General features: G+C 37.2%; 1 protein-coding gene and 1 long non-coding RNA gene across 10 annotated transcripts in view; one reads left to right on the top strand and one right to left on the bottom strand.

The window, feature by feature from the left end:
* The window catches only part of OXR1 (oxidation resistance 1), a 451,197-nt gene that overhangs the window by 147,299 nt on the left and 276,993 nt on the right, over positions 1–26,905 (bottom strand). For 2 of the 7 annotated variants that reach the window (XM_070221686.1, XM_070221691.1), the window contains exon 1: positions 15,179–15,470. The exons of the other annotated variants lie outside the window; for them this stretch is intronic. In XM_070221686.1, the coding sequence (XP_070077787.1) occupies positions 15,179–15,206 (28 nt within the window). In that variant the 5' untranslated portion in view covers positions 15,207–15,470. Of the gene's footprint in view, positions 1–15,178; positions 15,471–26,905 lie in introns of those variants that run through there. 7 annotated transcript variants of the gene reach the window in all.
* LOC138915421 (uncharacterized) overlaps positions 1–26,905 on the top strand; it is a 73,397-nt gene that overhangs the window by 6,028 nt on the left and 40,464 nt on the right. For 2 of the 3 annotated variants that reach the window (XR_011421343.1, XR_011421344.1), the window contains exon 2: positions 9,848–9,977. This is a non-coding gene — a long non-coding RNA (uncharacterized lncRNA). Of the gene's footprint in view, positions 1–285; positions 438–9,847; positions 9,978–26,905 lie in introns of all 3 variants that reach the window. The other variant, XR_011421345.1, reaches the window with a different exon arrangement.

Genomic DNA, 26,905 nt, shown 5'->3' with positions numbered 1-26,905 from the left:
GGCTTGTTAACCAAAATTTAAGATATTATCAACATAATTTATTTTATTACCTGTACTTGAAGTCCACCTTGCCTATAAACTTTAATTGCCTACATAACTTTTAAATGTCATTAAATCTAGATTCATATACTTCTTCTGGAGTAACATTATTTACATACTGAATGACAAATGTTTTAAATTTTTGTGGTATTGCTCAACATTTTTGAGCCAATAGAACACATCATCAATTACATTTTGGTTACAGAGCAAGTAATCAAAGTGATAATTGAAATTTTATTTTCATAGGTTGTATTTCAGCTGTTTCAGGAGGTTGAATGTGAGCCTTTTTATTAGTTGCCTAACGGTGGCTTTAATCTACCACCTCTGCAAATCCCACATGATGGCAGTGTTTCACACCAGTACTCCTGAGGTGTAGTAGAGCACGCGTTCTCATTTTGGTGAGTTGATAAGTCTTTATTTTAGTTGTACTATTATTGTGTTGGTTTCTACATCCAATTAAGTCCAAAGATACTCTTGGCCTCTCACTAACGTCAACCTCTGATGGTGGAAATAAACTGTTCTTTTTCTTAGTTAAATTATAGTCAAGTATTAGTTATTATTAAGGTACTTTCTTCACAAGTCCCCAAAGCCTCAGGTGTAGGGTAAGGAGAACATCATAAAGTTGCCTCTGATGATCCTTAGATTCTCCCCTGTTATGGAGTCATGTGGGAGATCTCAGGATACACTATCAGAGGCCTTGTGATTCTGCAGAGACTGCAGAGTTGACGCACCCCCATGGCTCCTTGCAAGACAGGAAAGGTTACTTTCATACCTATGTGTGCTTATGCAAACAAGTGTTCACACCTGTGCCTTCCTGAGCCACATGAGGATCAGGTATGTTAAGTACAAGGACATAGGCTGCAGGCAAAAGTTGTCTTGAGGAATAACTGAAACTAGTGGCAATATTGGAGGATGAGTGAACTCCAACAGTCATACTGTAAACTTGATCGAATATGACTCCAGTCAGTTAGCCATTAGTGATCCATAATCCATAATTGATACTCATCTAAATATTATAGCATTTGGCAAGCAATGACATATTAGTCCCAAAGTTAGGCTTAATTTAAGGCAGTTAGATTTACTTAAAACATGAGGTGCCTCCTGTTAATTTCTGAGGGCAAGATGTCCCAAAGTTATGAGATTAAATTTTCAAAGACTACATTCAAGGGTGAAATTTATACTAAAATTTTATCCTCAATGTATTCCATCTGGATTATATAAATTTGAATATTAAGCACTTCAAAATTAGCAACAGTTCTGGTCATGAGTTTTGTTTTTATATTTTTATGCTTTCCAAAAATATTAAAAGGCATTAGTTGGAATTACTATACAGCTATGTAACATGTATCTTAAAAACAGCTGTCTTTTGAATTTTGCATCCTTTTGGTTCGCCTTACCCAAAATACTAAACATTAGTCAAAATTAAAATATAACTTCAGATATTCATGAATTATTTTTTGTTTTATGAGATACATTTGTGTTGTAAAGGATGCAATTTCATGCATTAATAATAACACATGTGACCTGTAAATATCACAGACTTGCAGAAAAACAGATTTGCCTGGATATCTGATTATTTTTAGAAAGTGCTCTAAAATTAGGAGATTAAAAAGCACATACACTTAAGGACTCAGACACATAGCATACATATCTGTGAATCACTAACACCATCATTTATAATAATCGTTTTCTTTGGTCCAAAGTTTATTTATGATTAGTTTGAATATTTACACATTTTTGGCACTTGAAGTTGTTGCTTTGTTGAAAAAAGCTATGCTTTCAGTGCTTTCCTTCAATGAATTTCAAGTACTTAAAATTCTATGTAAGAAAACTGACGCATAGGGTAGTAATTGGAAATTGCTTCTTTCCATCATATTTCTCTGAATTGTGTTTGCCATTCTGAAAACTTGGTTAAGCAAAAGTATCTGCACCTTCTGGCTAATTTTGAGTTTTTCTAAGCTAATATATGAGGATTTAAATAGCTTTTGCCCAAATCAGAATACTTATCTCTTTAAGAACTCATAATGGAGCAAAAGACTAAGCAAGAGTAATAGATGAAGAAACTCTCTACTGGACAGGCTCTGGGCCCATGTAACGTCTCTGGCATTAAAAAGAGGGCAAATTCTGTAAGGGCTCAGAGTGGATATAAACAACAGCTAGTGAGAGGTGGTTTGATTCAATGGAAGAAGCACCTGGGCTGATGTCCCGGTTCTGCTACTTCTGTGTGACCCTGGGCTTGAAAGATCACTTGACTTTTCTAAGCCTCCTACGCTTCATCTGTCAAATAGGCCTCATGGGTGTGTGGGAGTCAAATAAAACAGTGTAGGTCAGAGGGCTTTGTCTACTTGAAAGCCCAAAAGAAACCTTATGTATCAAGAATCAAATTTTCAAATTAAGATAATCTAGTGTATTTTTCTCCTCACTGGAGACAGCAATCTGCCACTATTACCTGGAAGAGGCGATAAAGGATAAGAAGTTTCCAAAGTTCTATTTCTACTGTGAGTGAAAAATGAAAATAACTGGGCAATGTTGGTACATCCTGAGCCAAACTTATACATGGCAAGTGAACTGGACTATGGTGCCAATGATCCCTACTGTCTCCTTTTGAGTTAATGACATTTACTGATAATTGCTCTAATCAAGGAAGTCGCAGCCATCCAGATGAAGGAAGACAGTTGTGGACGTTTTCCACCCATATGCCAGATGCATGCTTAGCAAAGAGAAGATGAAGTAGCAGGTAACTCTGAAAGTAGGAATCAAACTCCAGTGAGCAAACCAGGTTTGTTTCCATGGAGTAAAGAGAGGACAGTGGAACAGGACTGAGAAACTGCCAGATGTGAGTAAGTAACCATCAAAACTGGAAGGGTTCTAGAGAGGCCCAGGGAAGGAGTAAGAGTTACTTTGTCTTCCGTAGTGATAGAGCTGTGACATGGACAGGAAGCACCTGGCAGAAGGAAACTGAAGTTGCTAGCAGAAGCAGTGAGCCCCAAGGAGATAACTTATGAGGCACTAAACTTGCAGAGGATGCATGTACAAAGCGGCTAAGCTATCATGTTAGAACGTCAAGAAAAAATCTGAAAAGAGGTGGAGAAAGTCTGATCTAGTCAGATTCCGGATTTTACCATATCCAAGCAGCAAGATTCCTCCGGAAGAAGTTAAAAAGGTTTAGATGAGGGCTGGGGATCATCACATAGGGCTCTGAAAGGGAAGTGTTGAGACAAATCACAATCACCAGGAGAAAGGTATGGAAGGCCCCGGGCTGAGAAGATTTTGAATGGGAGGTTCTACAACTGCAACTTCTTGTGTAGTCTGAATAACTGATCAATCAAGTTTTTTATTTATCAGTTGAAAGACCCATATGGGCCAGAAACTGTGCTAAGCCCTGGGGATAGTGATGGAGAAGATACAATCTCTGCCCTCCAGGAGCTCACAGACCAGGAAACAAGCAAATACAGAAGAAGCAGTTAGTACTATGATAGGGATAAACATAGGGTGCTGGGGCAACACAGGAGTAGGGAGCATTGATTCCAGTTTTGGTGGAATCAGGGAAGGCTCACCAGAGGAACTGATGCCAAAGTAGAGACCAGAAGAATCTTTTAGGGTAGCTAGAGGAGGTGACAAAGAATAGCATGTGCAAAGGTCCAGAAGCAAGAGACAGCTTAGCAAATGAGGAAAAGGAAGTAGCTCAGTATGGGTGGAGTGTAGACAGTGAAAGGAAAATTGACATAGGATGGCATAGAAAGGTAAGCAGAGGGCAGATCATGAAAAGCCTTGTGAATCATAATCAGAGGTTTGAGGAATAAGAAATCACAGGGGGGGGCAATGAGGGACCACTGAAGGGTAAGCAACTTAAGCCAATCTATAAGCTTCATTTATATATTTCATTCATATTCATTCTATAATTCCATCTGCCTCAATGAGTTATAATGAACATCAAATAAAATCATATGAAAGAACTTTATAAACTATAAAGCTTTATAGAAACATGTTGTAATATTACTCCCTTCCCTCACTGGAAAAATACAAAGTACCAAAAATAGATATTCTTTAAGAGGTTTATTTTGTAGAATTGATTGTATTAAATGTTTCTTCCCCACTTTGCTGTAAAGATATGCATTCCATCAGTATACAAACCATGTACCAGTTCATCACCACTCAGCTTATACTGCTTTGATAAATGGAAAAAAAGAAAAAACCAGAGTGGGAAACTCAATAAAAAATACTCACTTCCCTTCTACAGGTCATTGTTCAAAAGTCACATGAGGCCCACCTTGACTCTCTTATTTAAAAATACAATGTGCACACCACCCCCCCACCCCCATTCCCAGTCCCTCTTAGCCTGCTCTACTTTGACTTTTCCCTTTGCACTTATTTCCTTCTAACATACCAGGAAATTGATTATTTCTTAGTTCCGGTATACAAGCTCCTTGAGGGCAGGGATCTTCAACTGTTTCATTAACTGATGGATTCCTGGTACTTAGATGGGTGCCTGGCACTAGTAGGTGCTCAATAAATATTTATTGAACTAATTGAATGACTAGATGGAAGGGAAGTTCAGTAGAAATTTTACTAAAATTTATATTTTTAAAATAATATGATAAATTTAAATTAAAAAATTAAGAAAAAGAAACATTTAGAAGGCATTTCCAAAAATCTAAAGCCTTATTCAACACTTTCTTTTCAAGGGTTCCTATCATCTAGTCTCTTATGACCTGGATCTCTCAACAGCCTATAGCCAGACATGCGACAGATCCCATTTCCAAAATTACTCATGTGGACTAAATTCAAATTTCAGCAAGTCACAGAGAATTTGAATATTGCTCTAGGAGTTTTATTTGCCACCTTTATTGGATATGCCTCACGTCTATTATGCCTGTGGGCTCATTTACAAGCAAGGAGGAAAAGGCCACTTCTACCATTACTGCATGTGGGTAAAAGGGACCATAAAAACAAGATAAATGCTGTCTTTCTTCCTTTTTCCCCCCAGAAGGTACAGTTCTGGCACTCTTAAGGAGAAATCTTGCCTCTGTTTGAACAGAGAGTGGAATAATGTGACTGGTTGTTAATAAAGCAGAAAGCGAGTTCTGTGCATGATGCTTTTTTAGAGTCCAGGGACCAGGAGTCTATGATCATTTTAAAACAAGGGTTGCAAATTGGTGGTCCACAGCTGGCATCTGGCCCCCACACAGAAGAGTGTGATTTTGCCTACAGCTTTCAAAAACTTTTTTTAAATAATTGTCAACACTTAAAGAACAGGAGACTTTTCATAAAAATCCAGAATGTCAACCACATTGAAGAATCTGGCAGCAGTGGGCAGGCATTTCTGCAGAGCAACAGCTTACTGGAGCTAACCAGGAGCTGCCTGTTTGACCAGGCAGGTGCTTTCCAGTTCCAGAATCTCCCGCTGGCCACTTTCCCTCCTGTGTAGCACTTGCCCCTGCAGACCTGGGAGATTGTGCAAAGATTGAGCACATTTTGATGGAGGAGAGACCAGTTCTGGTTCACTTGTGCCCACTCTGGTATTTGTGTTCCATGGGTCCCTTCTGACTCTTGGCAGCAATACGAATCAGTCCATTTTTACCAGTGTCCTTGGGTCCAAATTCTATGCCTCATATCACCCCTGACTGGACCTCTTATCTTTTAGGTGCCAGTGATTTTTGGTCTCTTTAGCTAAACTCTTAGAAGAGGTTTGCTCTTAGAAGAGGTCTTGAACTCATTCATACTGAAGGCAGAAAGACAGATGAGAACTGCAAGGCTCCCAAGCGGAGCTATAACTCAAATAAATAATAAAGTTCTTAAAATGAAATAAACAAGTAAGCAGTAGTTAGGGGTGGGGATGTGGAAGAGGTTTCCAAGGCTTCTGAGGGCCCAACATCATTCCTCCATTCTTGTGTGTAACAAAGAAGACCCCCAGCTTTGCCGCTTTCAGGACCACTTTTACAAACTGCCAGATGAAGTAGATGATGAATTAATTTAGAAGATGATGAGACTTTTCTCAGCAACTTTGGTGCTGACATGCCCCTGTCAAGGATTCACTTTACTGGGAACAAAGAAGCAGCCAGCCCTCAAAATAGACAGAGCCACATGTCCTACAAACTGCCAATTGGAGAAAAACACTAAAGCCTCAACAATGTAATAGACAACTTATGTTTTATTTGCCCTGCTTGAGACTGAGGTTTGGTGGCCATTCAATGGGGCTTGGTAGGACCCTCAACTTCATTCTTTTCTGTATACAGCCTGGGCAAACGACCAACGCAGACTCTAAACCATGAGTTTGTAGTCTTATTTTCTACAAGTGAACTTGGTTAAATTAGAATCAATTAAATCAGGTTGATCAAGTACCTACTACGTATATGCTCCCATTCTAGGTCTACGTGCTGTTTGGGATGCAGAGATCAGTGAAATCAATTCTGGGCCCACTACTGTATATGGTAACTTGATACAAATAGGACAGAAAAAGAACGCCTCTTAGAGGATGCAGCCCTGTGTCATGGGCTGGGTTTGGTGAGCAGAGCTCCAGTCGGATTTCAGCCACAAATCACAGGCCTGGTTTAGTAGCCTGGTGAAAGGGTCAACATGCACACTCATACTAGGGCTCTGCAAGTCCTAGTCCTTGATCTCAAGATTAGAATCTAACAGTCAATGAGGCAAGTACCTAATGAATATCCCAGGATAGAGATTAACACAGGAAGCTATGCTTGAAATGCTACAGAGTTCAAAGGATGCAATTATTATACAGTTGAGGGATCAGGAAAAGCTTCACAAAATAAATCTTAAAAGAGAGGTTGCAATGGAAAGAAGGGGCTCAAGGGAGGGTTTCTAGATAGAGGAAAACACTGGGAAAAGGAACAGGGCATGGGAAGGTGGGGGCACATTTAGGAAACATGATGTGGTTCAGTATTGCTAGAGTTTATGTAATGTTTATATAAATGGTGGAAAAGGGTGGTAAGGCTTTAACAGTACACTGGGTCCATGACATGGAAGACACTGAAGGCCAAGGTGAGGATTCTAATTTTGATGCAGTAGCCACTGTCTCAAGTGTCATTGAGCAGGAGCTAGTGATAAAGATAACAGCTAACAGTCATTTAATACTTACTGGGTGCCAGGCATTTTGCTAAGCTCTTGGCATGCACTGTCTCATTTAACTCTCATGACAATCCCATCAAATGTGTACTGTTATTGTCTCCATTTTACAAATAGGAAACTGAGCTTAGAAAGGTTAATGTTTCCATGACTGTGTAGACTAATAAATGGGAGAGCTGGAGTCAAGCCCCTTTACGATTCCAAAACCCCTAAACATCAGTGTTCTCCTCATTTGACAAGTCAGAGTGATGTTTTGGCACTGGTGAGTAAAATGAATGGAAATGGAGAGAGAGGATAGAAAGACTGCTGCAATGCTCAGGTGTGAGGCAATGAGGACCTGAAGCGGCAGTGAAGAAAAAGAGGAAAAAGAGGAAAAGAGAAAGCTAATTCAACTGCCATTTCAGAGGAAGAATACATTTCAGACTTACTAACTGGCTGTTCAGGAAAGAGACTGTTGTTAATATAGGTTTTAAAGTGAGTTTTAAAGCAGATAGGGAGTGCTAGAGATAAAAGTGTGAAAATGGTAGAAGCAGGTTTCCAGGGACAGTTGAGCTAGAGGGGCCTGATGGATGTTCAGATAAAGATATTCAGGAGGCATGATGGCTGGAGCACTAGCAGCCATGTTAAAGTCGGGAGGATGGCAGAACAGAAAGACAGAGCTGCATGACTTTACGCAACCTGAGCTGCCTAACTCTGGTCATTTTGCATGAGTATAATGACTTAACTTATCTAAATACTGGAGTTGGATCTCTGTTACCACCAGCTAAACATACTTCCTTTCTGTTATAGATAAATATATATGTATTTTCACCAAAATACTGGAAAATTTAGTTCTGATAGCTCAAATTGTTTTCATTGATATACACAACTTATGAAAATAAGGTCGAGGATTCTTTATTACTCCACTATAGTACTGCTGCTGCATTCATGGAATGAATGGCTTTTGTTCTTTCATAAATTACCGATCCAGATAAAGTTGATGTAAAGTAGGTAAGAAGTTTTAGAACAATTTACTCAAACTTTGGACAAGGAGGAAAATTTTCAGCTAAAGGGAAATTAGAAGTATTTAAAAATAAAAATATCATATTTTATTGCTGGGAAGGAAGCTTAGGAATAAAAAAGGGCTGTATATTAAGAGATATGAGAGTTGGTCTTCATATTTTTCTAAAAAGAGGTATGAAAAGAAATCTATTGCTAACTACATGATGTGGGATTCTAGATTTTCTAAGGATCAAGCTAAAGCCGTGGCAGTTTAGTTGGCCACAAATCCAATCCCACCCCAAAGGGGTCACATGAGGAAGAAAAAGAGAGGGGGCCTCCAGCTGCATCTGATGGCATAACACGTGGGGAGGTTATCGTTCTATTGTCCGCTAAGATTTAGGGGACTCTGCCCAATGCTGGGAGCCACCCTGTGAGGGGGACATTGACAAACCAGGGAACATCAGAAAGCAACCAGGCTAAAGACTGTGGTGAGAAAGAGGGCTGGAGAACTAGGAAGGTTAGGTCTCCAGAAAAGGAGGTCCAGGTGGGACAGAACTTAAACATTCCCCTAACTAGTTGCCCTTTACCAACTCTTGTTGTCCCACAATCTATTTTCCTTTCAACGTCCAGAGGGAGCCCCTTATATCAGGAATAAGGTTACTCTTCTGATTAAAATTCCCCAATAGCTTCCCCCTGTAATTTAGAATAAAATCCAAGCACCTTAGCATGACCTGGCCTCTGTTACTCTCCCTGCATGCCCCTCTAACACAGCCACCTTGACATTCCAAACTCACGTCCACTCCCGGGCCTTCGCACATGCTGTTCCTTCTGCCTGGCTTGCTTTTCCCTAGAGCTCCAAAAGCTTGGCTTCTCCTCTTCCTTTCAGCGTCATCTCCCCAGAGAAGCCTGTCCTAAATACTCCTGGAGTCAGAAGTGGTTTTGTTTCAAATTTTGGCTCTCCCTCTTAGGATCATTCTGGCTTTGCCTCAGTATCTTCATCCGTAAAGTGAAGCAGCTACTTGAGAGCTGCTGTGAGAATCAAATGAAGGAAATCACAGAAAGCATTTTGAACAGCACCTTTTATGTTACATTCTCATAGTGTCCCATAAATATTAGTTATCACCATTACTATTTAATGCCTCTATCATGACCTTAAATTATTCTATCTATTGATTTTTTCTGATTTATTGGCTATTTACTCACACAAGAACATGAGTTCTATCAGTGCAGAGATCTTGGTTTTCACTTCTCCATCTTGAGTGCTTCTAACAGTACCAGGCCTGTAGTAGGCACGATTTTAATTTAACAGGAGAGAGACAACATGGCAGTGCAGGAAGAAGTGACTCTTCAATAGTCTAATCCTGAATCTTCCACCATCTGTGTCACCTTGGTCACTTTCGTGGCCTGTTTCCTCTTAAGTATGATTCTACAATATGGGTTACAGAGTTGCTAATTTTGTAAGATTGGAGATGTGAAAAATTAAAGTTACATATCAGGCAGCAGGGGGCAGCAGTGTGTCGAAAAATGCACCTGCAACTCTAAGGCCCAGGTGTCCTCTCATTTCCCTTTAACTAAATAACTTGCATTTAAATACTCCATGAAGTCATCACATCCTGTGAGATAAGGAAAGAACTGATATCTTCAGAGAAATGATGTGCAAACTGTCTTTTCTTTCTGTAAAACTGGAGTTTTCAATTCAAGGATCAAGGAAAACTCATTCTTGCCTTCTGATTTTATTTCCAAGTGGGAAGCAGTAAGTTCTGGGACCCACAAGAATCGGATTTAAGGATTGTGCTGGTGATGGCAGTGATATTTCCAGTTCCACCGTTTACTAGCTGTATGACCTTGGAAATGTTGGGGATAAGAAGTAAAAGGTAACTTATCTATAATAATACTATTTAATTCTCAGACCAACCCTAGGAGTTAGATATTAAAATGTCAAACAGTGAGAGATTAAGTAATCTGCCTAAAAGCATGCAGCTGAGATATACAAACCCTGATAGGAAGCTTTTAACTGTTATGTCATACTATAAGAAATTGCTTGGTTTAAAAGTAAATGAGGGACTATATGAATTCCTTGCAAATAAATGCAAACTAAGGAGCAAGGAATATCTCCCCCAACCTTGCTTGAAAAATTAGATAATTAAATAAGAGGTTCAGTATTCAGCTAACCAAATATCTGGCAGACCCACAGAAAGTAACTCAAGACAGCTTGGGAGTCCTTTTGAAACAGACTAAATTTCCACACCATCATCCTGCTTTCTTTTTTTCATTTGTTCATATTTAGAACGTGTTTAGCTGGCCTTATCTTCGTGGGCCTATCATTCTGAGTAATTTCTTATCTAAATCTGTCTCTTTCCTTTCTCTATTCTCAGGCATTTTAGTAACTTTCTTGTTTTTTCTTTTCCTTTTCCCCAGCTCAAAAATAACAATAAAACTCATCAGTTCAAATATTAACATTTCCATCTAGAAAAGCCATAAGAAAGGGAAATACAAGCCAATGAGAAAGAGAAAACCTATGGGAAGGGGACATAGAGAGGTTTCAAGAAGAGAGGGGGAAGAAAAGCCAGATTGTAGAGCTTACATAGGCACAGCAGTGGCCATATACGTGCATCCACTGAGGATTACACATCGACCTATTTGGACTTCTATAAGAAATTTAGCCTATTCTTTGTAAGAAATGACGAAATCCAGCCATTTGTGACAACATGGATGGACCTTGAGGGTACTATGCTGAGTGAAATAAGTCAGAGGGAGAAAGTCAAATACCATATGATCTCACTCATAAGTAGAAGATAAAAACGACAAAAAAAACACCACACACACACACACACACATAGCATTGGAGATTGGACTGGTGGATACCATTGGGGAAGGGGGGAGGGGGGAGGGCAAAAGGGGTGATTAGGGTCACATGTGACAGGATGCACTATAATTAGTGTTCGGATGGTGAACATGATGTAATGTATCCAGAATTTGAAATATGATGTACATCCGAAAAAAATAAAAATTTATTTTTCTCCTTTTATCCCATTGTCCTACTTTTGGGAAGATTTGCTCCAAGGTTTTTACTGAGTTTTTCATTTATACAACCAGATCTTTAATCTCATAGCGCTTTTCTTTTTTGTTTTTGGAATATTCCCTCTTGTATCACCCTATTCTGGTTTCAGATATACAAAATGTTTTATCTTGTTGAAAATATTACTGATGTCTTTAGAAGTTTTTCCTTTTTTCTGTATATTTTCTGTTCCTTCCAAAATTTTTTTTTCTGTGTGTTTGGTTTGGCCAATGTTCTCATAGTAGAATCTTTCCTAATGTAAGTGCACTTAAATTAAATTCTCGATGTAAGAGTGCTTAAATTAGCTTTCCTATTTAAGAGTAGGGCACTAAAAAAGCTGATGGGTAGTGAGGCTTGTCAGCTGTGGTCTTCACTGTAAGATTCTCTGGTTGAACTGATTCCCAGGAGAATTCTTAATGTCACTAACTTTAGGTCTTTTCTCCAGGGTCAATCTACTTTGTAAACAGACTTTTTCAGTCTTACCTTTATTCCTACTTTCTGAAAAACCAATATCACTACTGTCTTGGGGAGTTCTGTGCTGTAAATTTGGTGCTTCTCAGCTTCTCTCACTGCTGGCCTTAGCTTTCTTGGGTCTCCTAAGTCATCTGATTTCCAGCTTCCAAAATACTGTTGCTGTTATTTTCTATTTTGTTTTTGTCCTTTTGCCCAATGTCTCTTTAAAAAAAAAAAATCACTTTACTGTCATTTTAGTTGAGTGTGGAAAAGGAACAGACCTTAATGGTTATATTTAATCTGCCATCCTTAACTAGAAATCTCGCTTCCAGACATGATTTTAAAATGTTTGAAATGCTTAGAAGAATGTAATTTACTACATTTGTAGATTTGATTTATTAGTTTTATAGGAGTTAAGTGCTTAGAAAGCATTGGCTTATTACATTTTAAATCTGCCCCATTAGGCGTTTATAGTGTTTGTTAAAAATCACATAAAAATCATGATTTGTTAAAAATCATTTGTAAGTGTACTTCGAAATGTTTAAAGAAGTTTATTTAACTACGATTGTAAATGAGAGTAAATTTCAGGGGAACTTAATCTGTTACATTTATGAACTATGGAATCAAGTAACTATATTTTTACACAAAAATACTTATAAAATGTGCTTAAATCTCAAGGGAAAAACTGTGCTTTCTAGCTAATATTGTTTATAAAAGTTATATATTAAACAAAAATAACTTTAAATGTTCTTTTTCACAAAGTCAATCCCTCCTCCAAGTTGAAACCTAACTGACGAACTTGGAGGACATTATGCTAAGTGAAAAAAGGCAGATACAGAAGAATAAATACTACATGGTCTCACTTACATGAGGAATTTAAAATAGTCAAACTCATAGAAGCAAAGAGTAGAACTGTGGTTACTAGGGGCTGTGGGGAGGTATTAGTCAAAGGGCACAAAATTTCAGTTATGCCAGATGAATAAATCCTGGAGATTTATTGGTCAACATAATGCCTATAGTTAACAATAGTGCAGTGCATACTAAAAAAATTTTCTAAGAGGGTAAATCTTATTTTAAATGTCCTTATCATAAAAAACACATAAGTAAAGAGGGTGGGAGAAAACTTTTGGAGGTGACGGATATTTATGGCATAGATTGCAGTGATGGTTTCACAGCTATATAATTATTGCCAAACTCATCAAGCTGTACACATTAAATATGTACAGCTTTTGTATGTCAATCATACCTCAATAAGGTACTTAAAAAAAACTAATTGATGAGAATAAATAAAAAAATAGCATAACTACATCATGTCATTGAAGTGTAGAAGCCTTGGAAATGGAACTTTGTTTCGATTTTGGCTGACGACCACAGGTACCAAATACCTCTAGATTCTAAAAGTGATGCTAAGAAACTATAACACTGGTTTGTCAGTATTAGCCCATCACATACCTAAAGGGTATCAAAGGGTTGATATGGAGGGTGCTGAGAGAGAATTTCTTTGGAGAAAGTGGTCAGTATATCGTGCTCCCCCAACCCCTGCCCCAATATGGTGTGGGGAGCTGGCTAGGGAAAGCTTCCTTCACATGTCAAGCAAGTGAGAGTCTTCAAGGGGACGAGTAGAGAACCTGGCAGTAACCAGCTGGCCAGAGAAAGAGAAGGAGGCCGTGTAAATATTGAACTTCACTTCTACCAATGGCAGAGCAAAGTGGTCTATTTTCTGGAAACCAGATGCCATAGTAGGTAACTACCAAGATGCCATGGTAGCTAATTCCCTGGAATTGTTTGAAAAGGGTTCTCATGCAAGAGGGACACCCAGCTAATGAAAGGAAATCCCAGAAGTCATCTGAGGGGCTGGTGGTTTGGAGTAACTGTATATGGTTAGACATCCTCTAGCTTAATTCTGTAGACTTCCATAGAAGTACATCCATTATCTGAAATGACTATTGTAACAAACTAAGGCAAATAGCTGGTTGGCTCTGTTGTTACTGTCCACCAGAAAATGGTGCTCCCTTGTTATTTCATTGGCAAAAGACTGCTAGACTAGAAAGAAAAAAAGTACTATTATAGCTATGGCTGAACATTACCTATCATCTCCAACTATTACTAAAAAGGCCTCTAAAAAAGTCAAAAATCTCTATTTTTCTCTCTTTAATCCCAATTTTCTCTAAGAAATCTCCTATTTGTTTCATGTCTACTTTGTGACTAAGTCCATAGACTTCTCTAGAGTCTCGCTGTATTGTGGTATTTTCCCTCTAATTTTGTTATTATTAAGCTTTACTCATAAATTACTTAATAAGAAATTTTGTTTTTTAAGATTAGCAAAGGCTAAGTTGAAATCCCATAAAAGACTCTTTATTTTTATTTAAAAATAAAAGTATTGGGGCTGGCCCCGTGGCCGAGTGGTTAAGTTCGCGCGCTGTGCTGCAGGCAACCCAGTGTTTCGTTGGTTTGAATGCTGGGCGTGGACATGGCACTGCTCATCAAACCACATGCCACATGCCACATGCCACAACTAGAAGGAAACACAACGAAGAATACACAACTATGTAGCGGGGGGCTTTGCATCCCACATGCCACAACTAGAAGGACCCACAACGAAGAATATACAACTATGTACCGGGGGGCTTTGGGGAGAAAAAGGAAAAAAAATAAAATCTTTAAAAAAATAAAAGTATTCTCCATTGTTGAATACTTAGCACTCAGAAGAAATTATAGTAAGTTCCACAATGGCAGGGGCATTTCTATTTTATTCCTTATGCTAGATTACATAACACAAAATAAATATGGGAAAGAAAATTTCATTGTCCCCAGGTTTGCTATTTTTAGCTGTCACAGACAGCAAGTGCCTTGTTTTTGGCTTATTATTAACTTTCATTCTGAGACTTCCACATAATCTTGTCTTATCTAAGGTCTTTGTTATTTTTATTTCTCTCCAAGCTATCATGAGTTTTGACCAATATTTGTTTTGTTATACTTTAAAAACATCCTATCTGTCTTGCTGTCTTTTTCTATCAATTAGTTTAATAAATTATTTGACAGCATTAGAAAATTTATCAGCCACTTTCTGGAAAACGTTAAATTTTCTGATTTTCTTTTCATACTAGCAACTCTTTTTACAAGCTAAATATTGTTATAGTGAGTAAATGTCACAATAAATATATTTTAATTTCATTTTGTTCACCTGTTCTCATGTTTAGAGTGAAAAAAGATATTTGCTCCAAGAATTTAAGAAATATAAACAAGAAAAATCAAACATTAATAGAAATAAAATAAATGTTTTAAAGAATTTTTTTTTAAAGCTCATACTGCAGAATCAAAATATTACAGAGAGCTAACAAAAGTAGTGCTCTTTTCTTGAAGTCAAAGGTTGGCAATTTCTGGTACTTATTCCACAGGAGGACCACTATACCAATACCCCAAACCACTGATATTTGCATAAGATTCTACTATTTGGTTAATGTCCATGCTTTAGTAGCAGGACTCTGCTTTCTCTAAACTAATGATTGACATTTCAAGCAAATGGGAAATAGAAAAACAGAAGGCAGGATTTCAGAAACTTACATCTCAGCTTCATGGATATTGGGCACATTTCCTTGGAATTCAGCCTTCTGCAGCAGTGGGTTGGTGATCTGTCTTTCAAACATTCTTGCTATTTCACTGGATTTATTTCCATCCTGAATTCTAAATCTCTAAGTACAGAGTGCCTTTGAATAGCACCATTTTTTTCTCCATTTTTAGCAGACTATTGAAGTGAGAAGTCTACACCTTCCCACTTGTCTCTAACTACTTTTAAGAAGGTTTTAGAGCTGGGTAAGACAGTGGTAGTCAAAAGAATGAAGAAACAAATATGCGTTTTAGGTTCAAAAGAACAAGTTATTCATTTACTCAGGGAATGTTCTGGGAAATATTTAGCTTCTGAAATTAAATGCATTTAGAAGCTGGAGAACATTTAAATGGGTCAGCCCCATAACGTTCCTCACCAAGTATTAGCTTCAGTAATATTACATTTTGTGAAATAAAAAAAATAGATTTCATCATCAAAAAAGTGAAAAAGATATAATGTTTTACAGACAGTAACAAGTGTTGGCGAGGATGTAGAGAAATTAGAATCCGAGTGCACCACAGGTAGGACTGTAAAGTGGTGCAACCACTATGGAAAAGTTTGGAGGTTTCTCAAAAAATTAAAAATAGAACAACTATAGGATCCAGTAATGCTACGTCTGGATATATATCCAAAGGAGTTGAAAGCCAGGTCTCAAAGAGATATTTATACACCCATGTTCATAACAGCACTATTCACTATTCAGCAGCCAAGAGTTGGAAGCAACCTAAATGTCCATCAATGGATGAATGGATAAACAAAACGTGGTGTGTGTATATATATATGTGTGTGTGTGTGTGTTTATACATATATATATATATACATATATACACATATATATGTAGAATGTTATACAGCCTTAAAAGGAGGGAAATCTTGTCACATGATACTATATAGGTGAACCTTTAGAATTTTATGTTAAGTGAAATAAGCCTGTCACAAAAAGACAAATACTATATGATTCCAGTCATATGAGGTATCTAAAATAGTCAAATTCATAGAAAAAGAAAGTAGAATGGTGGTTACCAAGGGTTAGGTGTAAGAGGAAAAGGGAAAATATAAGTTTTATGGGGATAGAATTTCAGATATGCAAGAAGAAAAAGTTCTGGATATCTGTTTCACAACAATGTGAATATATTTAACAATATTGAATCATACAGCCAGCCCTGGTGGTCTCATGGTTAAGATTTGGCACTCTTACCACGGCAGCCCAGGTTTGTTTCCCAGTCAGGGAACCACACCACCTGTCTGTCAGTTGTCACAGTGTGGCAGCTGCATGTTGCTGTGATGCTGAAAGCTATGCTATGGGTATTGCAAACACCAGCAGGGTCACCCATGGTGGACAGGTTTCAGCAGAGCTTCCAGACTAAGACAGACTAGGAAGAAGGACCTGACCACCCACTTCTGAAAACATTGGCCATGAAAACCCTAGGAACAGCAGTGGAGCATTGTCTGATATAGCACAATCTCTATTAGGCAGGATTCCGCTCTGCTGGACACAGGGTCACGAGGAGTCAGAATTGACTCTGCGGCACTAACAACAAAACAACAACTGAACTACACACTTGAAAATGAAATGTTTAAGATGGTAAAAAAAAAAAAACAAGATACAATGTTTTGAAGGATTCTTATTTATTCTCTGCCTGTCATTCTGAGCATTTAAAGTCACAGTTGCCAGTCAATCATACCCAGGAGGAAAATGCTGGTCATCATTATAAGCTTTCCAACAGAAATCATGAATAACGATTTTATGCAGCTGGCTGGAAGTGTGTGGTCAATGAGAATGCACACGCTGTTGCTGTGAGCCTAGGATGATAACACCAGCACCTGGGCTGCTGCCATGAGACAAGGGAAACTTTTGGGAGTTTTAAACAACCATTACTACCCCAAGCTTCCTTTAATTGAAGAAATAAACATCTCATAAAAGGCTAAATTATATAAAATCAAGAACATATAGCACTGTGATTATGAATATGGGCTCAGAAATCAGTCTATCTGAGTTTGAATCCTGACTCCCCTACTTAGAGGCTGTGTGACTGGACAAATTACTTAAACCTCACTAAGCTTTAAGCTTTCTATCTCTCATCTGTATAGTGAAAAACTCGTAATACTTTGTGGGATTCTCATGAGCAGTACATCAGATGAAGTATGTCAATACTTACTGCAGTGCCTGGCATGTAATAAACACTGAAATCTTGGCTATCCTTAAAACTTTTTTTTTTTGGAAGATATATTTGAAGCTAGAGATTTTTCTTCTCAATATTTTGAGTGGAAAAATAAATCAAACTGTTTTAGTAAGTCTCTAAAATCAGGTTTTATAATTATTTTGATTTTGTAGATTACTTGGTTCCTTCAAATATTAAGGTATTAAATATTTAAATATTAACAGTATTCATTTTTACCATTGTTACCTTCAAACTCTGTGACATCTCGTGAAGTAGCAAGAGAGTTTTTTGGCATCACCTTGAAGTAATGGATAAAATATTAAATTTGGGGTAACAATATGAGGTGTAGGTATGCTGCTGACTACTACGTAGTCAACAATATAACTATGTTACATCAGACACATATGTAAAGTTTACATCTTTGGGTCAGTCTCCTCATATGGAAAATTAATTTCTTTCAAACTCTTGAAAGTGAATTAAATGTGATCAATTGTAATCCTGCCTACAAAAAAACCTGTAAACTCTAACACTATTCAAACGTAAGTAATAAGTTCTTTAGAGTTATTTGCTAATTAAAATGTATGGTTAGACTAAGAATCGACTATATATATATAAGACGTATATTATCAGTAACTTCATTGAAGAGTCACTGTCTAGGGCCAAAAAGTGTGAGCCAATTACACGTAGGTTCGCTTTCATGGGTGAAAATTTTATATTTGTCTCATTCGTGGACCCAAAATGCCAACTCAGCCAGACTGTTAATTGCTTAGCCCAGCAATTCAGCTTTGGAACAGGCTGTTCTAAGATTTCCATTCTGGTCACTGCTTCTTCGAGATTCCTACAGTCTTTGTGCCTTTCAAACACAGAATGAAATAAGAGTCAAAGTGATTTAATTAGCAGTGATTTTTCTCCCTTTTTCATCTATGGAAACAGACACCACATAGAGATGGAGAGTTCAATAGTTGTGCAAGGGAAGCTATGTCTACTTAATAATCCTCCCACAATATTCATAAGTTGGGAAAATAGTCATTTAGACATGATATTCAATTTTAGAGGTCAACAAAGTCATCAAGTAAAATGATCGGAAGGATAATAAAAGCAATGGCTAACATTTGAGTGCTTTTTCTGAGCTGGAGAGTTTCAAGCAATTTACACAGATTATTTAACTTAATCTTCACAATAATTTTGAGGCAGATACATTCTATTCATGTTATCCTTAAGAAAACTGAAGTACAGGCAGGTAAAAAAAACTTGCCTAAGGTCACATAATTAGTAAATGGTTGAACCAAGCTTTGAGCTCAGTCCATCTGACTCCAAGCCAGTGAACTCAGCCACAAGGCTTCATGAGATCCCTCCCTGAATTCTCAGAGATAACCAGAGATGAAAAAATAGTCAGCTACTTCTCCCACTTTGGTCTAGGCTTTTCTGCTCATTTTATTTAGTTAGAGGCTGGCGGTCAGTGAGGCTAGGGCTAACCCTGGCCTTAGGTAAGATGAAAGGACATATAAGAGAACCAGAAGTCTGAGGAGTTCCAAGTGTCAAGGAACAGCAATTACAGGATGTCAGATAGGAAGGGAGGAGTTCTACATGGTTACTGTATAACCAACTAGAGCTATAAATAGGGAGGTACAGCAAAAGGCAAGCAGTAAGCCAGAAGTGTGGTCTGGGGTAAGCCAGGAACCCAGAGTCAGCTCAAAAATTCTGGAATCAAAATAGTCATGGCTAGAGACAAGCAAAGGAAGAGGGAGTCATGAATTTCAGGAGCTGTGAGAGGTCAATCCAAGTCAGCAATAAAGGAGGTAGCATCATCTCAGGAGGGTTTGGTATATTTCCTTGCTATGTAAGAAAAAGGTTGAGAAGGGTGAGAAGATTATCTAGGTGGTAACTAAGGGCAAATGTGCCACCATAGTCCTGGTTGAGTTCAGATGATGGCAGAAACAGGGTAGAAAAAAATGGGAAGATGGGACAACTTTGTTGATAAGAACAATGCAAACACCATGTAAATACCATTGAGGTGATGAATATGTAACCAGGTGTGCTAAGTATTCTGCCAACTAATGAATTTAGTACTCAGAGTCCAGAACTCAGATGCAAGTGGGACAATGAAATTAACCTACTTCATAAATTAACAATTGATCTATTTTACAACCATATTAAATTTCTAAGTTTTTTTCCATCCTATCTTCCTGCCACATTTTTACAATTACATATATATATATACACATATATATGCACATATATACAATATGTATATACTTGTATATTGTATTTGCATATATGTAATTATATATATTAACACACCCACAGTAGTCCCCCTCTATCCATGGGGTATACATTCCAAGACCAAGACCCCCAGTGGATGCCTGAAACTTAGGATAGTAGCAAACCCTGTATACACTGTATCAGTATACGTACATATTTACGATAAAGTTTAATTTATAAATTAGGTACAGTAAGAGATTAACAATAACTAACAATAAAATAGGATATAGAGTCAAAATTATAACAAAGTTAACAAAAGGTACCGTAGATCTTAGTGACCTCAGTATATGATATTTTTTCTTTCCTTATTGAGAACTTTCACCTTTTCACTTAAAGGAAGCACTTTGTGGCTTCTCATGGCATATCCAAATTGTCAGCATCGTTACTCTTGTGCTTTGGGGCCATTATTAAGTAAAATAAGGGTTACTTGCACACAAGCACTGTGATACCATAGGTATTGCAACAGTTAATCTGATAACCAAGAAGGCTGTCAAGTGACTGATGGCTGGTTGTGTATACAGCTTCCGATATTCTGGACAAAGAGATGATTCACCTCCTGACTCGGATGAAGCAGGATGGTGTGAGATTTTGTCATTCTACTCAGAATGGCACACAATTAAAAACTTAAGAATTGTTTATTTCTGTAGTTTTACATTGAATATTTTTGGACTTCGGTTGACTATGGGTAACTGAAACCACAATAAACGGGGACTACTGCATACATATACACACACATACATATAGAGTATATATAGTAAATTTTTAATTCCTTAAAATGTTGATAACAAAGCTATACTGGCACATGAGAAACAGTGACTGTGATTTGTATCCCTGAACCATACAGAACTACATATATCCTATATATGAACTCTTTCTTTGCAAAGTAGGCCAATTTCAGATAGCTTCTATCAGAGTTACCATATACGTATCTACTTTAACTTATGACATTAACTAGTAGGAAAATTTCCTTATCAACCTTAGTATTTCTGCTTTAGGAAATTATGCTGTATCAGCCAGTGTAGCCAGGAGATGAAACAGAATATAAACAATAGTTTAGGTACGAAGTTGATAACACTAAGTTATCACAAAGATAGCAATTGCAGGAAGCAGCTGCTAACTCTAGGGCTGGGGAGCAAAAGGAAATGCAGTTATTAAAGAGTAGGAACTTAGAGAAGGATTGCTACTGACGAATCCTGGTTGCCAAAGTGAGGAAGGGTAGCCAGATAAATACTCACAGGAACAGAAAGCAGACAGGAAGGAGTTCCTTCTCCCTTCCAGCCTTGTACTCTCCCTCTTTCACCCTCTATGGGCAGAGCCTAACGGATAGCAGCCGGCAAAGGAGAAACTTGGTTTGGAGAGACCCAGCTCCAGCCTCAGAAAGCTGAGCCAAGAAAGGTGGGCTTGGATCTGAGAGAGAATAACTTAAAAACTGGCACATGTAGAAATATGTTCAATGTAATTTATCACTTAATAAAGGAAATCATGCAATTTAGTTGTTTGTGGGATTAGTTTAGAAAATCTGCAGATTAATTTCACACTAATGTTAAAGGAAATATTTCATACATTTAATAATTTTCTGAAAAGTCCTATGAATTCTTCTAAGTAAAAGTTAAAAGTTATTCCCTCAACATACAAAGAAAAAAATGACACTGAAATGCTTCAAAAATAATTTACATAAACATTTCATTTCTACATGCAAGATGAGGATACATGAGAAAAATTTAACTCCTTTTTTGTTTTAAACTGTTGCAGTTCTAGTGGCCTGAAATGTAATTTTAATTTGTAATGTCTCCAATATTATTTAAATAGCATGAGCACTCAGTCTATATATATAATGATGCTTGATTTGTCTAATTTAAGAATTTTCCTTCTAATGTCATAATGTATGGTCAATCATTACGATCACCATTCAGAATAAATAATTTAAACAGCATCCAAGAAACATCCCCAACAGACTACTGCCCAAATACTGATTTTTGTTAAATCACCCCTAATTATGTGTTCTGCATCTCTGCTGGTTTCCATTTTATATGTTACAAATACTGCATATTTATTTTTACTCTGGATAAAAATATTTTGAAAAGAGATTATGGTTTCCCCAGGTCTTCTGCAATAAAGCCTGTGGAACCAAATTTGATTCTTTCTGTTAATGTAGCTACCATTATAAGCACAAATTATTGCATAGCCCTATATGTTACTAGTATGCAAAAGAATAATAATTTCTATTCCTAAAATTTTCAGATTATTCAAAAATAACATAAATTAATTCTCTTTATTACAGTAATACATACACATTTTAGAAACTTTAGAAGATACAGAAAAAAGTAGAAGAAAAAAAGAATCTGACCAGCCCAAGAAAATCATAGTTAATATTTTGGTGAATTTATTTCCAAGACGTCTTTTTTCAATTTTGTTTTTTGTTTTTTCGGTTTACTTTTGGTGAAGAAGATTATCACTGTGCTAACATCTGTGCCAGTCTTCCTCTATTTTGTATGTGGAATGCTGACACAACCTGGCTTGATGAGTGGTGCATAGGTCCGTATCTGGGATCCAAACCTGCAAACCCTGGGCCGCCAAAGTGGAGCATGGGAACTTAACCACTATGCCACTGGGCTGGCCCCTCTTTTCAATTTTTAAAATCATATTTATGACTAAATTCTATGTGCAAAGTTATATCCAGCTTTTTCCTTATTATAAATATTTTTTCTGTGATATTAAAACTTCTTATAAAATAACATATTAGGACTTTTTAATATTCTTTGAACAGATGAGCTATAATTTGATTAAACAGCATTGTCATAAAAATGTTAAAATTTTAAAAAACAGAATTTCAGATTGTTGTTGTTGTGTGTGTGTGCTTTAAATAACACAAAATCTCTATCTCCTCTTTGTTGATCTCTTGGCTACCACTAATTTCGGTTGATGCGTCTGCTGCTCTTTTCTAATTTGCCCTGGACTTGGAAATCACATAATCAAATGTGTTACGATTTTATCTAAATTCAGAGTTAATGTGCTTTGAAATGAGAATCTAAAATCTCTCTGAGACAACTACATGAGCTGTGGCACATAAATGAGGTGCCATTTACTTTAGCAGTTGAAAACCTGCTCTTTTTTCTTCAATACATTCTTAAAGATTCTTAGCTGAATAAAGTTGGTTGGTGTCATTAAATTACATGTATGTCATTAAATGTAGGTGTCATTAAATGAGATATCATACATTCACTTTATACTGGCTTTAATGGCTAACACAGTCTTGCACATGATAGTTTATATTTGCATTAAAACAAAGGATGGATAAGACTCTATTCTAATAATTCAAACTGCAGACAAAAATTTAGGCATAAACATGTTCATAGTAGCATTATTAATACCAACAAAACTGAAAACACTAAGCATCTAATGTTAGCAACATGTTGAGTGAATTCTGATACTTCTACAGGTTAAATTAATGCAAACAAAAAAATGATATTTGGTATCACATTTTAATGATGAAAGGAAATTATATATTATCATGTTAAAAATGCAACACTATGTCCAATTATGTAAATAAAGAGAAAACTCTCATGGGAAAATGCCATAAGGAAATGCAGCAAATTCTTAACAATGGTTATCTCTGGCTAATGGAATTATGGTTGATTGGTAACTTCTTTATATTTTTCTTTGTTTCCCAAACTTTCAAAAATGTGCATTTTTAAAAATCATAAATAAACAGTGCATGTGATGATGTTTTAAAATGCTGGATTCTATAACCCCTGGTAACTGCAGTAGAAACATTATTTTCGTGTACAAGAATCTTATATTCTGTCTATGATAGTTTATATTGGGACAACCTGGTACACTAATTGAAAAAACTGGAGTGATGCTCCTTAGCTTTGGTCGACAGGAAGTTAAGCAGCCTCTTTTCTTCAGAGGATCCATGCCACAGCCTGCTAGTTCTCTTCCTAATATCTGTACTCATCTTCTATAGAGATAGAGGGTTTACCTGGGCACTAGGCTATCCAGCAAAAGATTTTATCTCCCAGCCTTCCTTGGTTCTAGGTGTGGCCACACAGCTAGTTTTTGGTCAATGAGAAATGAACAGAAGTGATGTGACAACATTGGGTCCTACACCTACAAGGAAAGCTCTGTGTTCATCTTTCCTTTGCCCCTCTTTTCACTGGCTGAAATGCAAACATTGAAGTGGACACTACAGAAGCCTTTTTTGGACCAAGAGATGGGGAATGAATATTAAGCATGCCAGAGGAACTAGAAGAAGTTTCTACCCTTGACACTAAAAAGCCTGCCCAGGACTCCTTACCCCAGACTGTTGCATGGGACAAAAATAAAATCATCTGGCATTTATTATAGCAGTGAAATTAGTATCCTAACTATTGCTGCTTCTATCTAGAAGAAGCAGCTGGATTTAGTTGATTACTTTTAGAAGATTAGTTCACCATTAATTACACCAAAACTAAAACCACTATATTTAGTAGCCATTTCTCAACATTTAAATAGCTAATCTTAAATAACCCATTCTATAGGCCAATTAATACAGCTATTAGAGAGCTTAGAGTGCCACACTACTTGAAACCAGATGTCCCAGATGCCATCGAAGGTTCTTTTAAGAATGAATGCCTTTCTTTTTTTTTCCAAGTTAAAAATCGCTCATATATGCAATAAGGCTCAAACTCGTTGCTGGAGAAGATTTAAAGTATTTATTGGGATAATGTTGGGAGCACTTTCAGGTCACATGGCACACCAGTGCTGAAATGAGAGTCAGGTTCTCAACTGTTCACAACAGAATGTCGGGCACTTCAGATCTCACATCTTAAGCATAAAGAAAGTTTGCCTTACTTCATATCTTAGAATGCTGTACCACATTCCCTTCTTAGAGAACTAAATCTTGAATTGACAGTAATAGAATACCATCCGAGCATTTAAAATGGCTTTATTTGAAAGACTAACGGATATATTAGTCATCTATTCCAAATTCTCCAAATCATGTCTCCCATTAAATTAAAACATCAGAAAACAATATATATATATATATATATATATATATATATAAAGTTAGTATTTTACTTGTATTTCTGACCTAATCCAGCAGAATCATTATGGAATACACTGTCTCTGTTAAACTTTCTTTTTTTTAGACAATATTGAATTCAATAAACACTTCCTTGAATTAATTTCAGAAAGTATAAGATGAACCTCAAGCTTCTTTTTTTTTTTCAAATATATATATCAGATATACATATAAAACCCAATGTTTCCCTCTTCATCATAGTTATCCTGGTGGGTATCCCCTTTTAGCCACCTGGCAATCTTCCTCTTCCTCTTGGTAACAGCACTCCCATTCTTGGACTGGTTCCACCCCTCTCCTGGGCAGCCCATGTGCTTCATGGCTAACTGGCTTGATCTCTGAATTAAAAGTAGAATCTATGGCTCAGGCCTCAGCTCACTGGCATAACCCCATATCCAGCCACATTTACCGAGATAAGGGTGGGGAAGTGCTCTAGGTTGATTAACTTATGTCAAAGCTCAGGATTTTTGTTTGAGAGTGGAAAACCTGTACTCTTCTCCAGTGAATGTGCGTGAGATAGCATGTATGACATCCAGGTTCTCAACCAAGCACAACAGATTGTTAGCTACTTCAAGTCACACACCTTAATCACAAACAAACCTGACTATGACATGGTAGCCATCTTGAGACTATAGGTAGAAAGCAGGCATAGAATGAAGTCAGCACTAAAGAGGCAGAGTCAAGAAATGGACAGAGCATAAAAATGGGTCCTTCTCACATCATTTAAGTAGATAGATCAAGCCAGACTTCAAGTTAGCTTACCTCTGGATTTCAGTCATGTGTATCTATGAATTTCTTTTATTTTTATTTTTTATTTTTGGTGAGGAAAGTCGGCCCTGAGCTAACATCTGTTGCCAATCTTCCTCTTTGTGCTTGAGGAAGATTGCCGCTGAGCTAAAATCTGTGCCAATCTTCCTCTATTCTATACGAGGGATGCTTTCACAGCATGGATTGATCAGCGGTGTGTAGGTCTGCCTCTGGGATCCAAACCCGTGAACCCTGGGCCGCAGAAGTGGAGCACGAGAACTTAACCACTACGCCAACTGGTCGGCCCAGAATTTCTTTTATTGTTTAAATCAACTTGAGATAGGTTTGCTGTTGCTTGTAACCAAAAGCATTCTGATAGAGACAGTAAGAAACTGAGAAAAATTCAGGGTTTAACTCCAACACTAATTTCATGTCATATTCCTGACAATGCCAATTCCCTCTCTTCACGGTGGTCCTTGGTTTTTTAACTTAATTACACCATTTACAGTATGTTTACTTTCATAAACCTCTACAGACCTTTCCCACATTGCAGGGGAAGGTGGTGGGAAAGAAATCTATATTAATTCTCTGCTTACTTTGAGTCAGGCATTTAATTTACACTACTTTATTTAATTTTCCAAATTGAGAAGGTAGGGTCTCCATTAACAGATACAGAAAATGGCTCAGAGAAGATAGGATCTCAAGGTCACACAGCAGTTAATCCAGCTGGGACTTGAATCTCCAAAGCTAGATCTCTTCATATTATACTAGATTGCTTTAGATGAGTAATAAGTTCCAAACAAATAAAAATAGGCCAACGGAAATATCATTTAATATGTGAGTTTTTGAAACATTGGCAACTGCCTGCCTCTCTAAATTTGCATGGCGTTTGAAGAATTAAAATTTTGTTTTGGAAAAACTGAGACTTCTCCAGACCATTTAGAGATAACTTCAATGTCTCCAAAACAAAGCAGATATCACTAACTCTTAAAAAGAGAAAAACATGAATGTGCTAATTTGAAGAGTCTGACAACTAGTAACTATTTTCCCTCCATCTTTATCCACAGTAGGTACTGCACGTGTCAATTGATTATCAAAGAGCTATTTTTACATCTCTTCCCCATCTCTCTAAGCTGGCCAGAGTCACACAATTCAAATCTATCTCTATTGTTAAGGCATGATTCTTGGCCATTCTTCTGCTTTCCTACTGTAATTTCTCCCTTGATTTTTTTTGGAACTTTCTTTTCCATCATAATCACCTTCTCCTGTAGGTGGAGGCCAGCCCCTTTGTCTTTTACATCATCTCTTGCTAACATGCACTGAAGTTCAAGTTTCCCATTTTTTCTCTCAACATCCTGTTTAACTCCTCTTTTTCAATTCTCACTCCCTCCCTCTCTCTAAATCTCCAAACTATTACCCAGCCTCTTTCCAAATTACTACATGTAGGCAAC

Source organism: Equus caballus, chromosome 9 (assembly GCF_041296265.1).
Source record: "Equus caballus isolate H_3958 breed thoroughbred chromosome 9, TB-T2T, whole genome shotgun sequence".
Taxonomy (NCBI): Eukaryota; Metazoa; Chordata; class Mammalia; order Perissodactyla; family Equidae; genus Equus; species Equus caballus.
The sequence above is the reverse complement of the archived record's forward strand: the minus strand, read 5'-3'. Positions and strand labels throughout refer to the sequence as shown.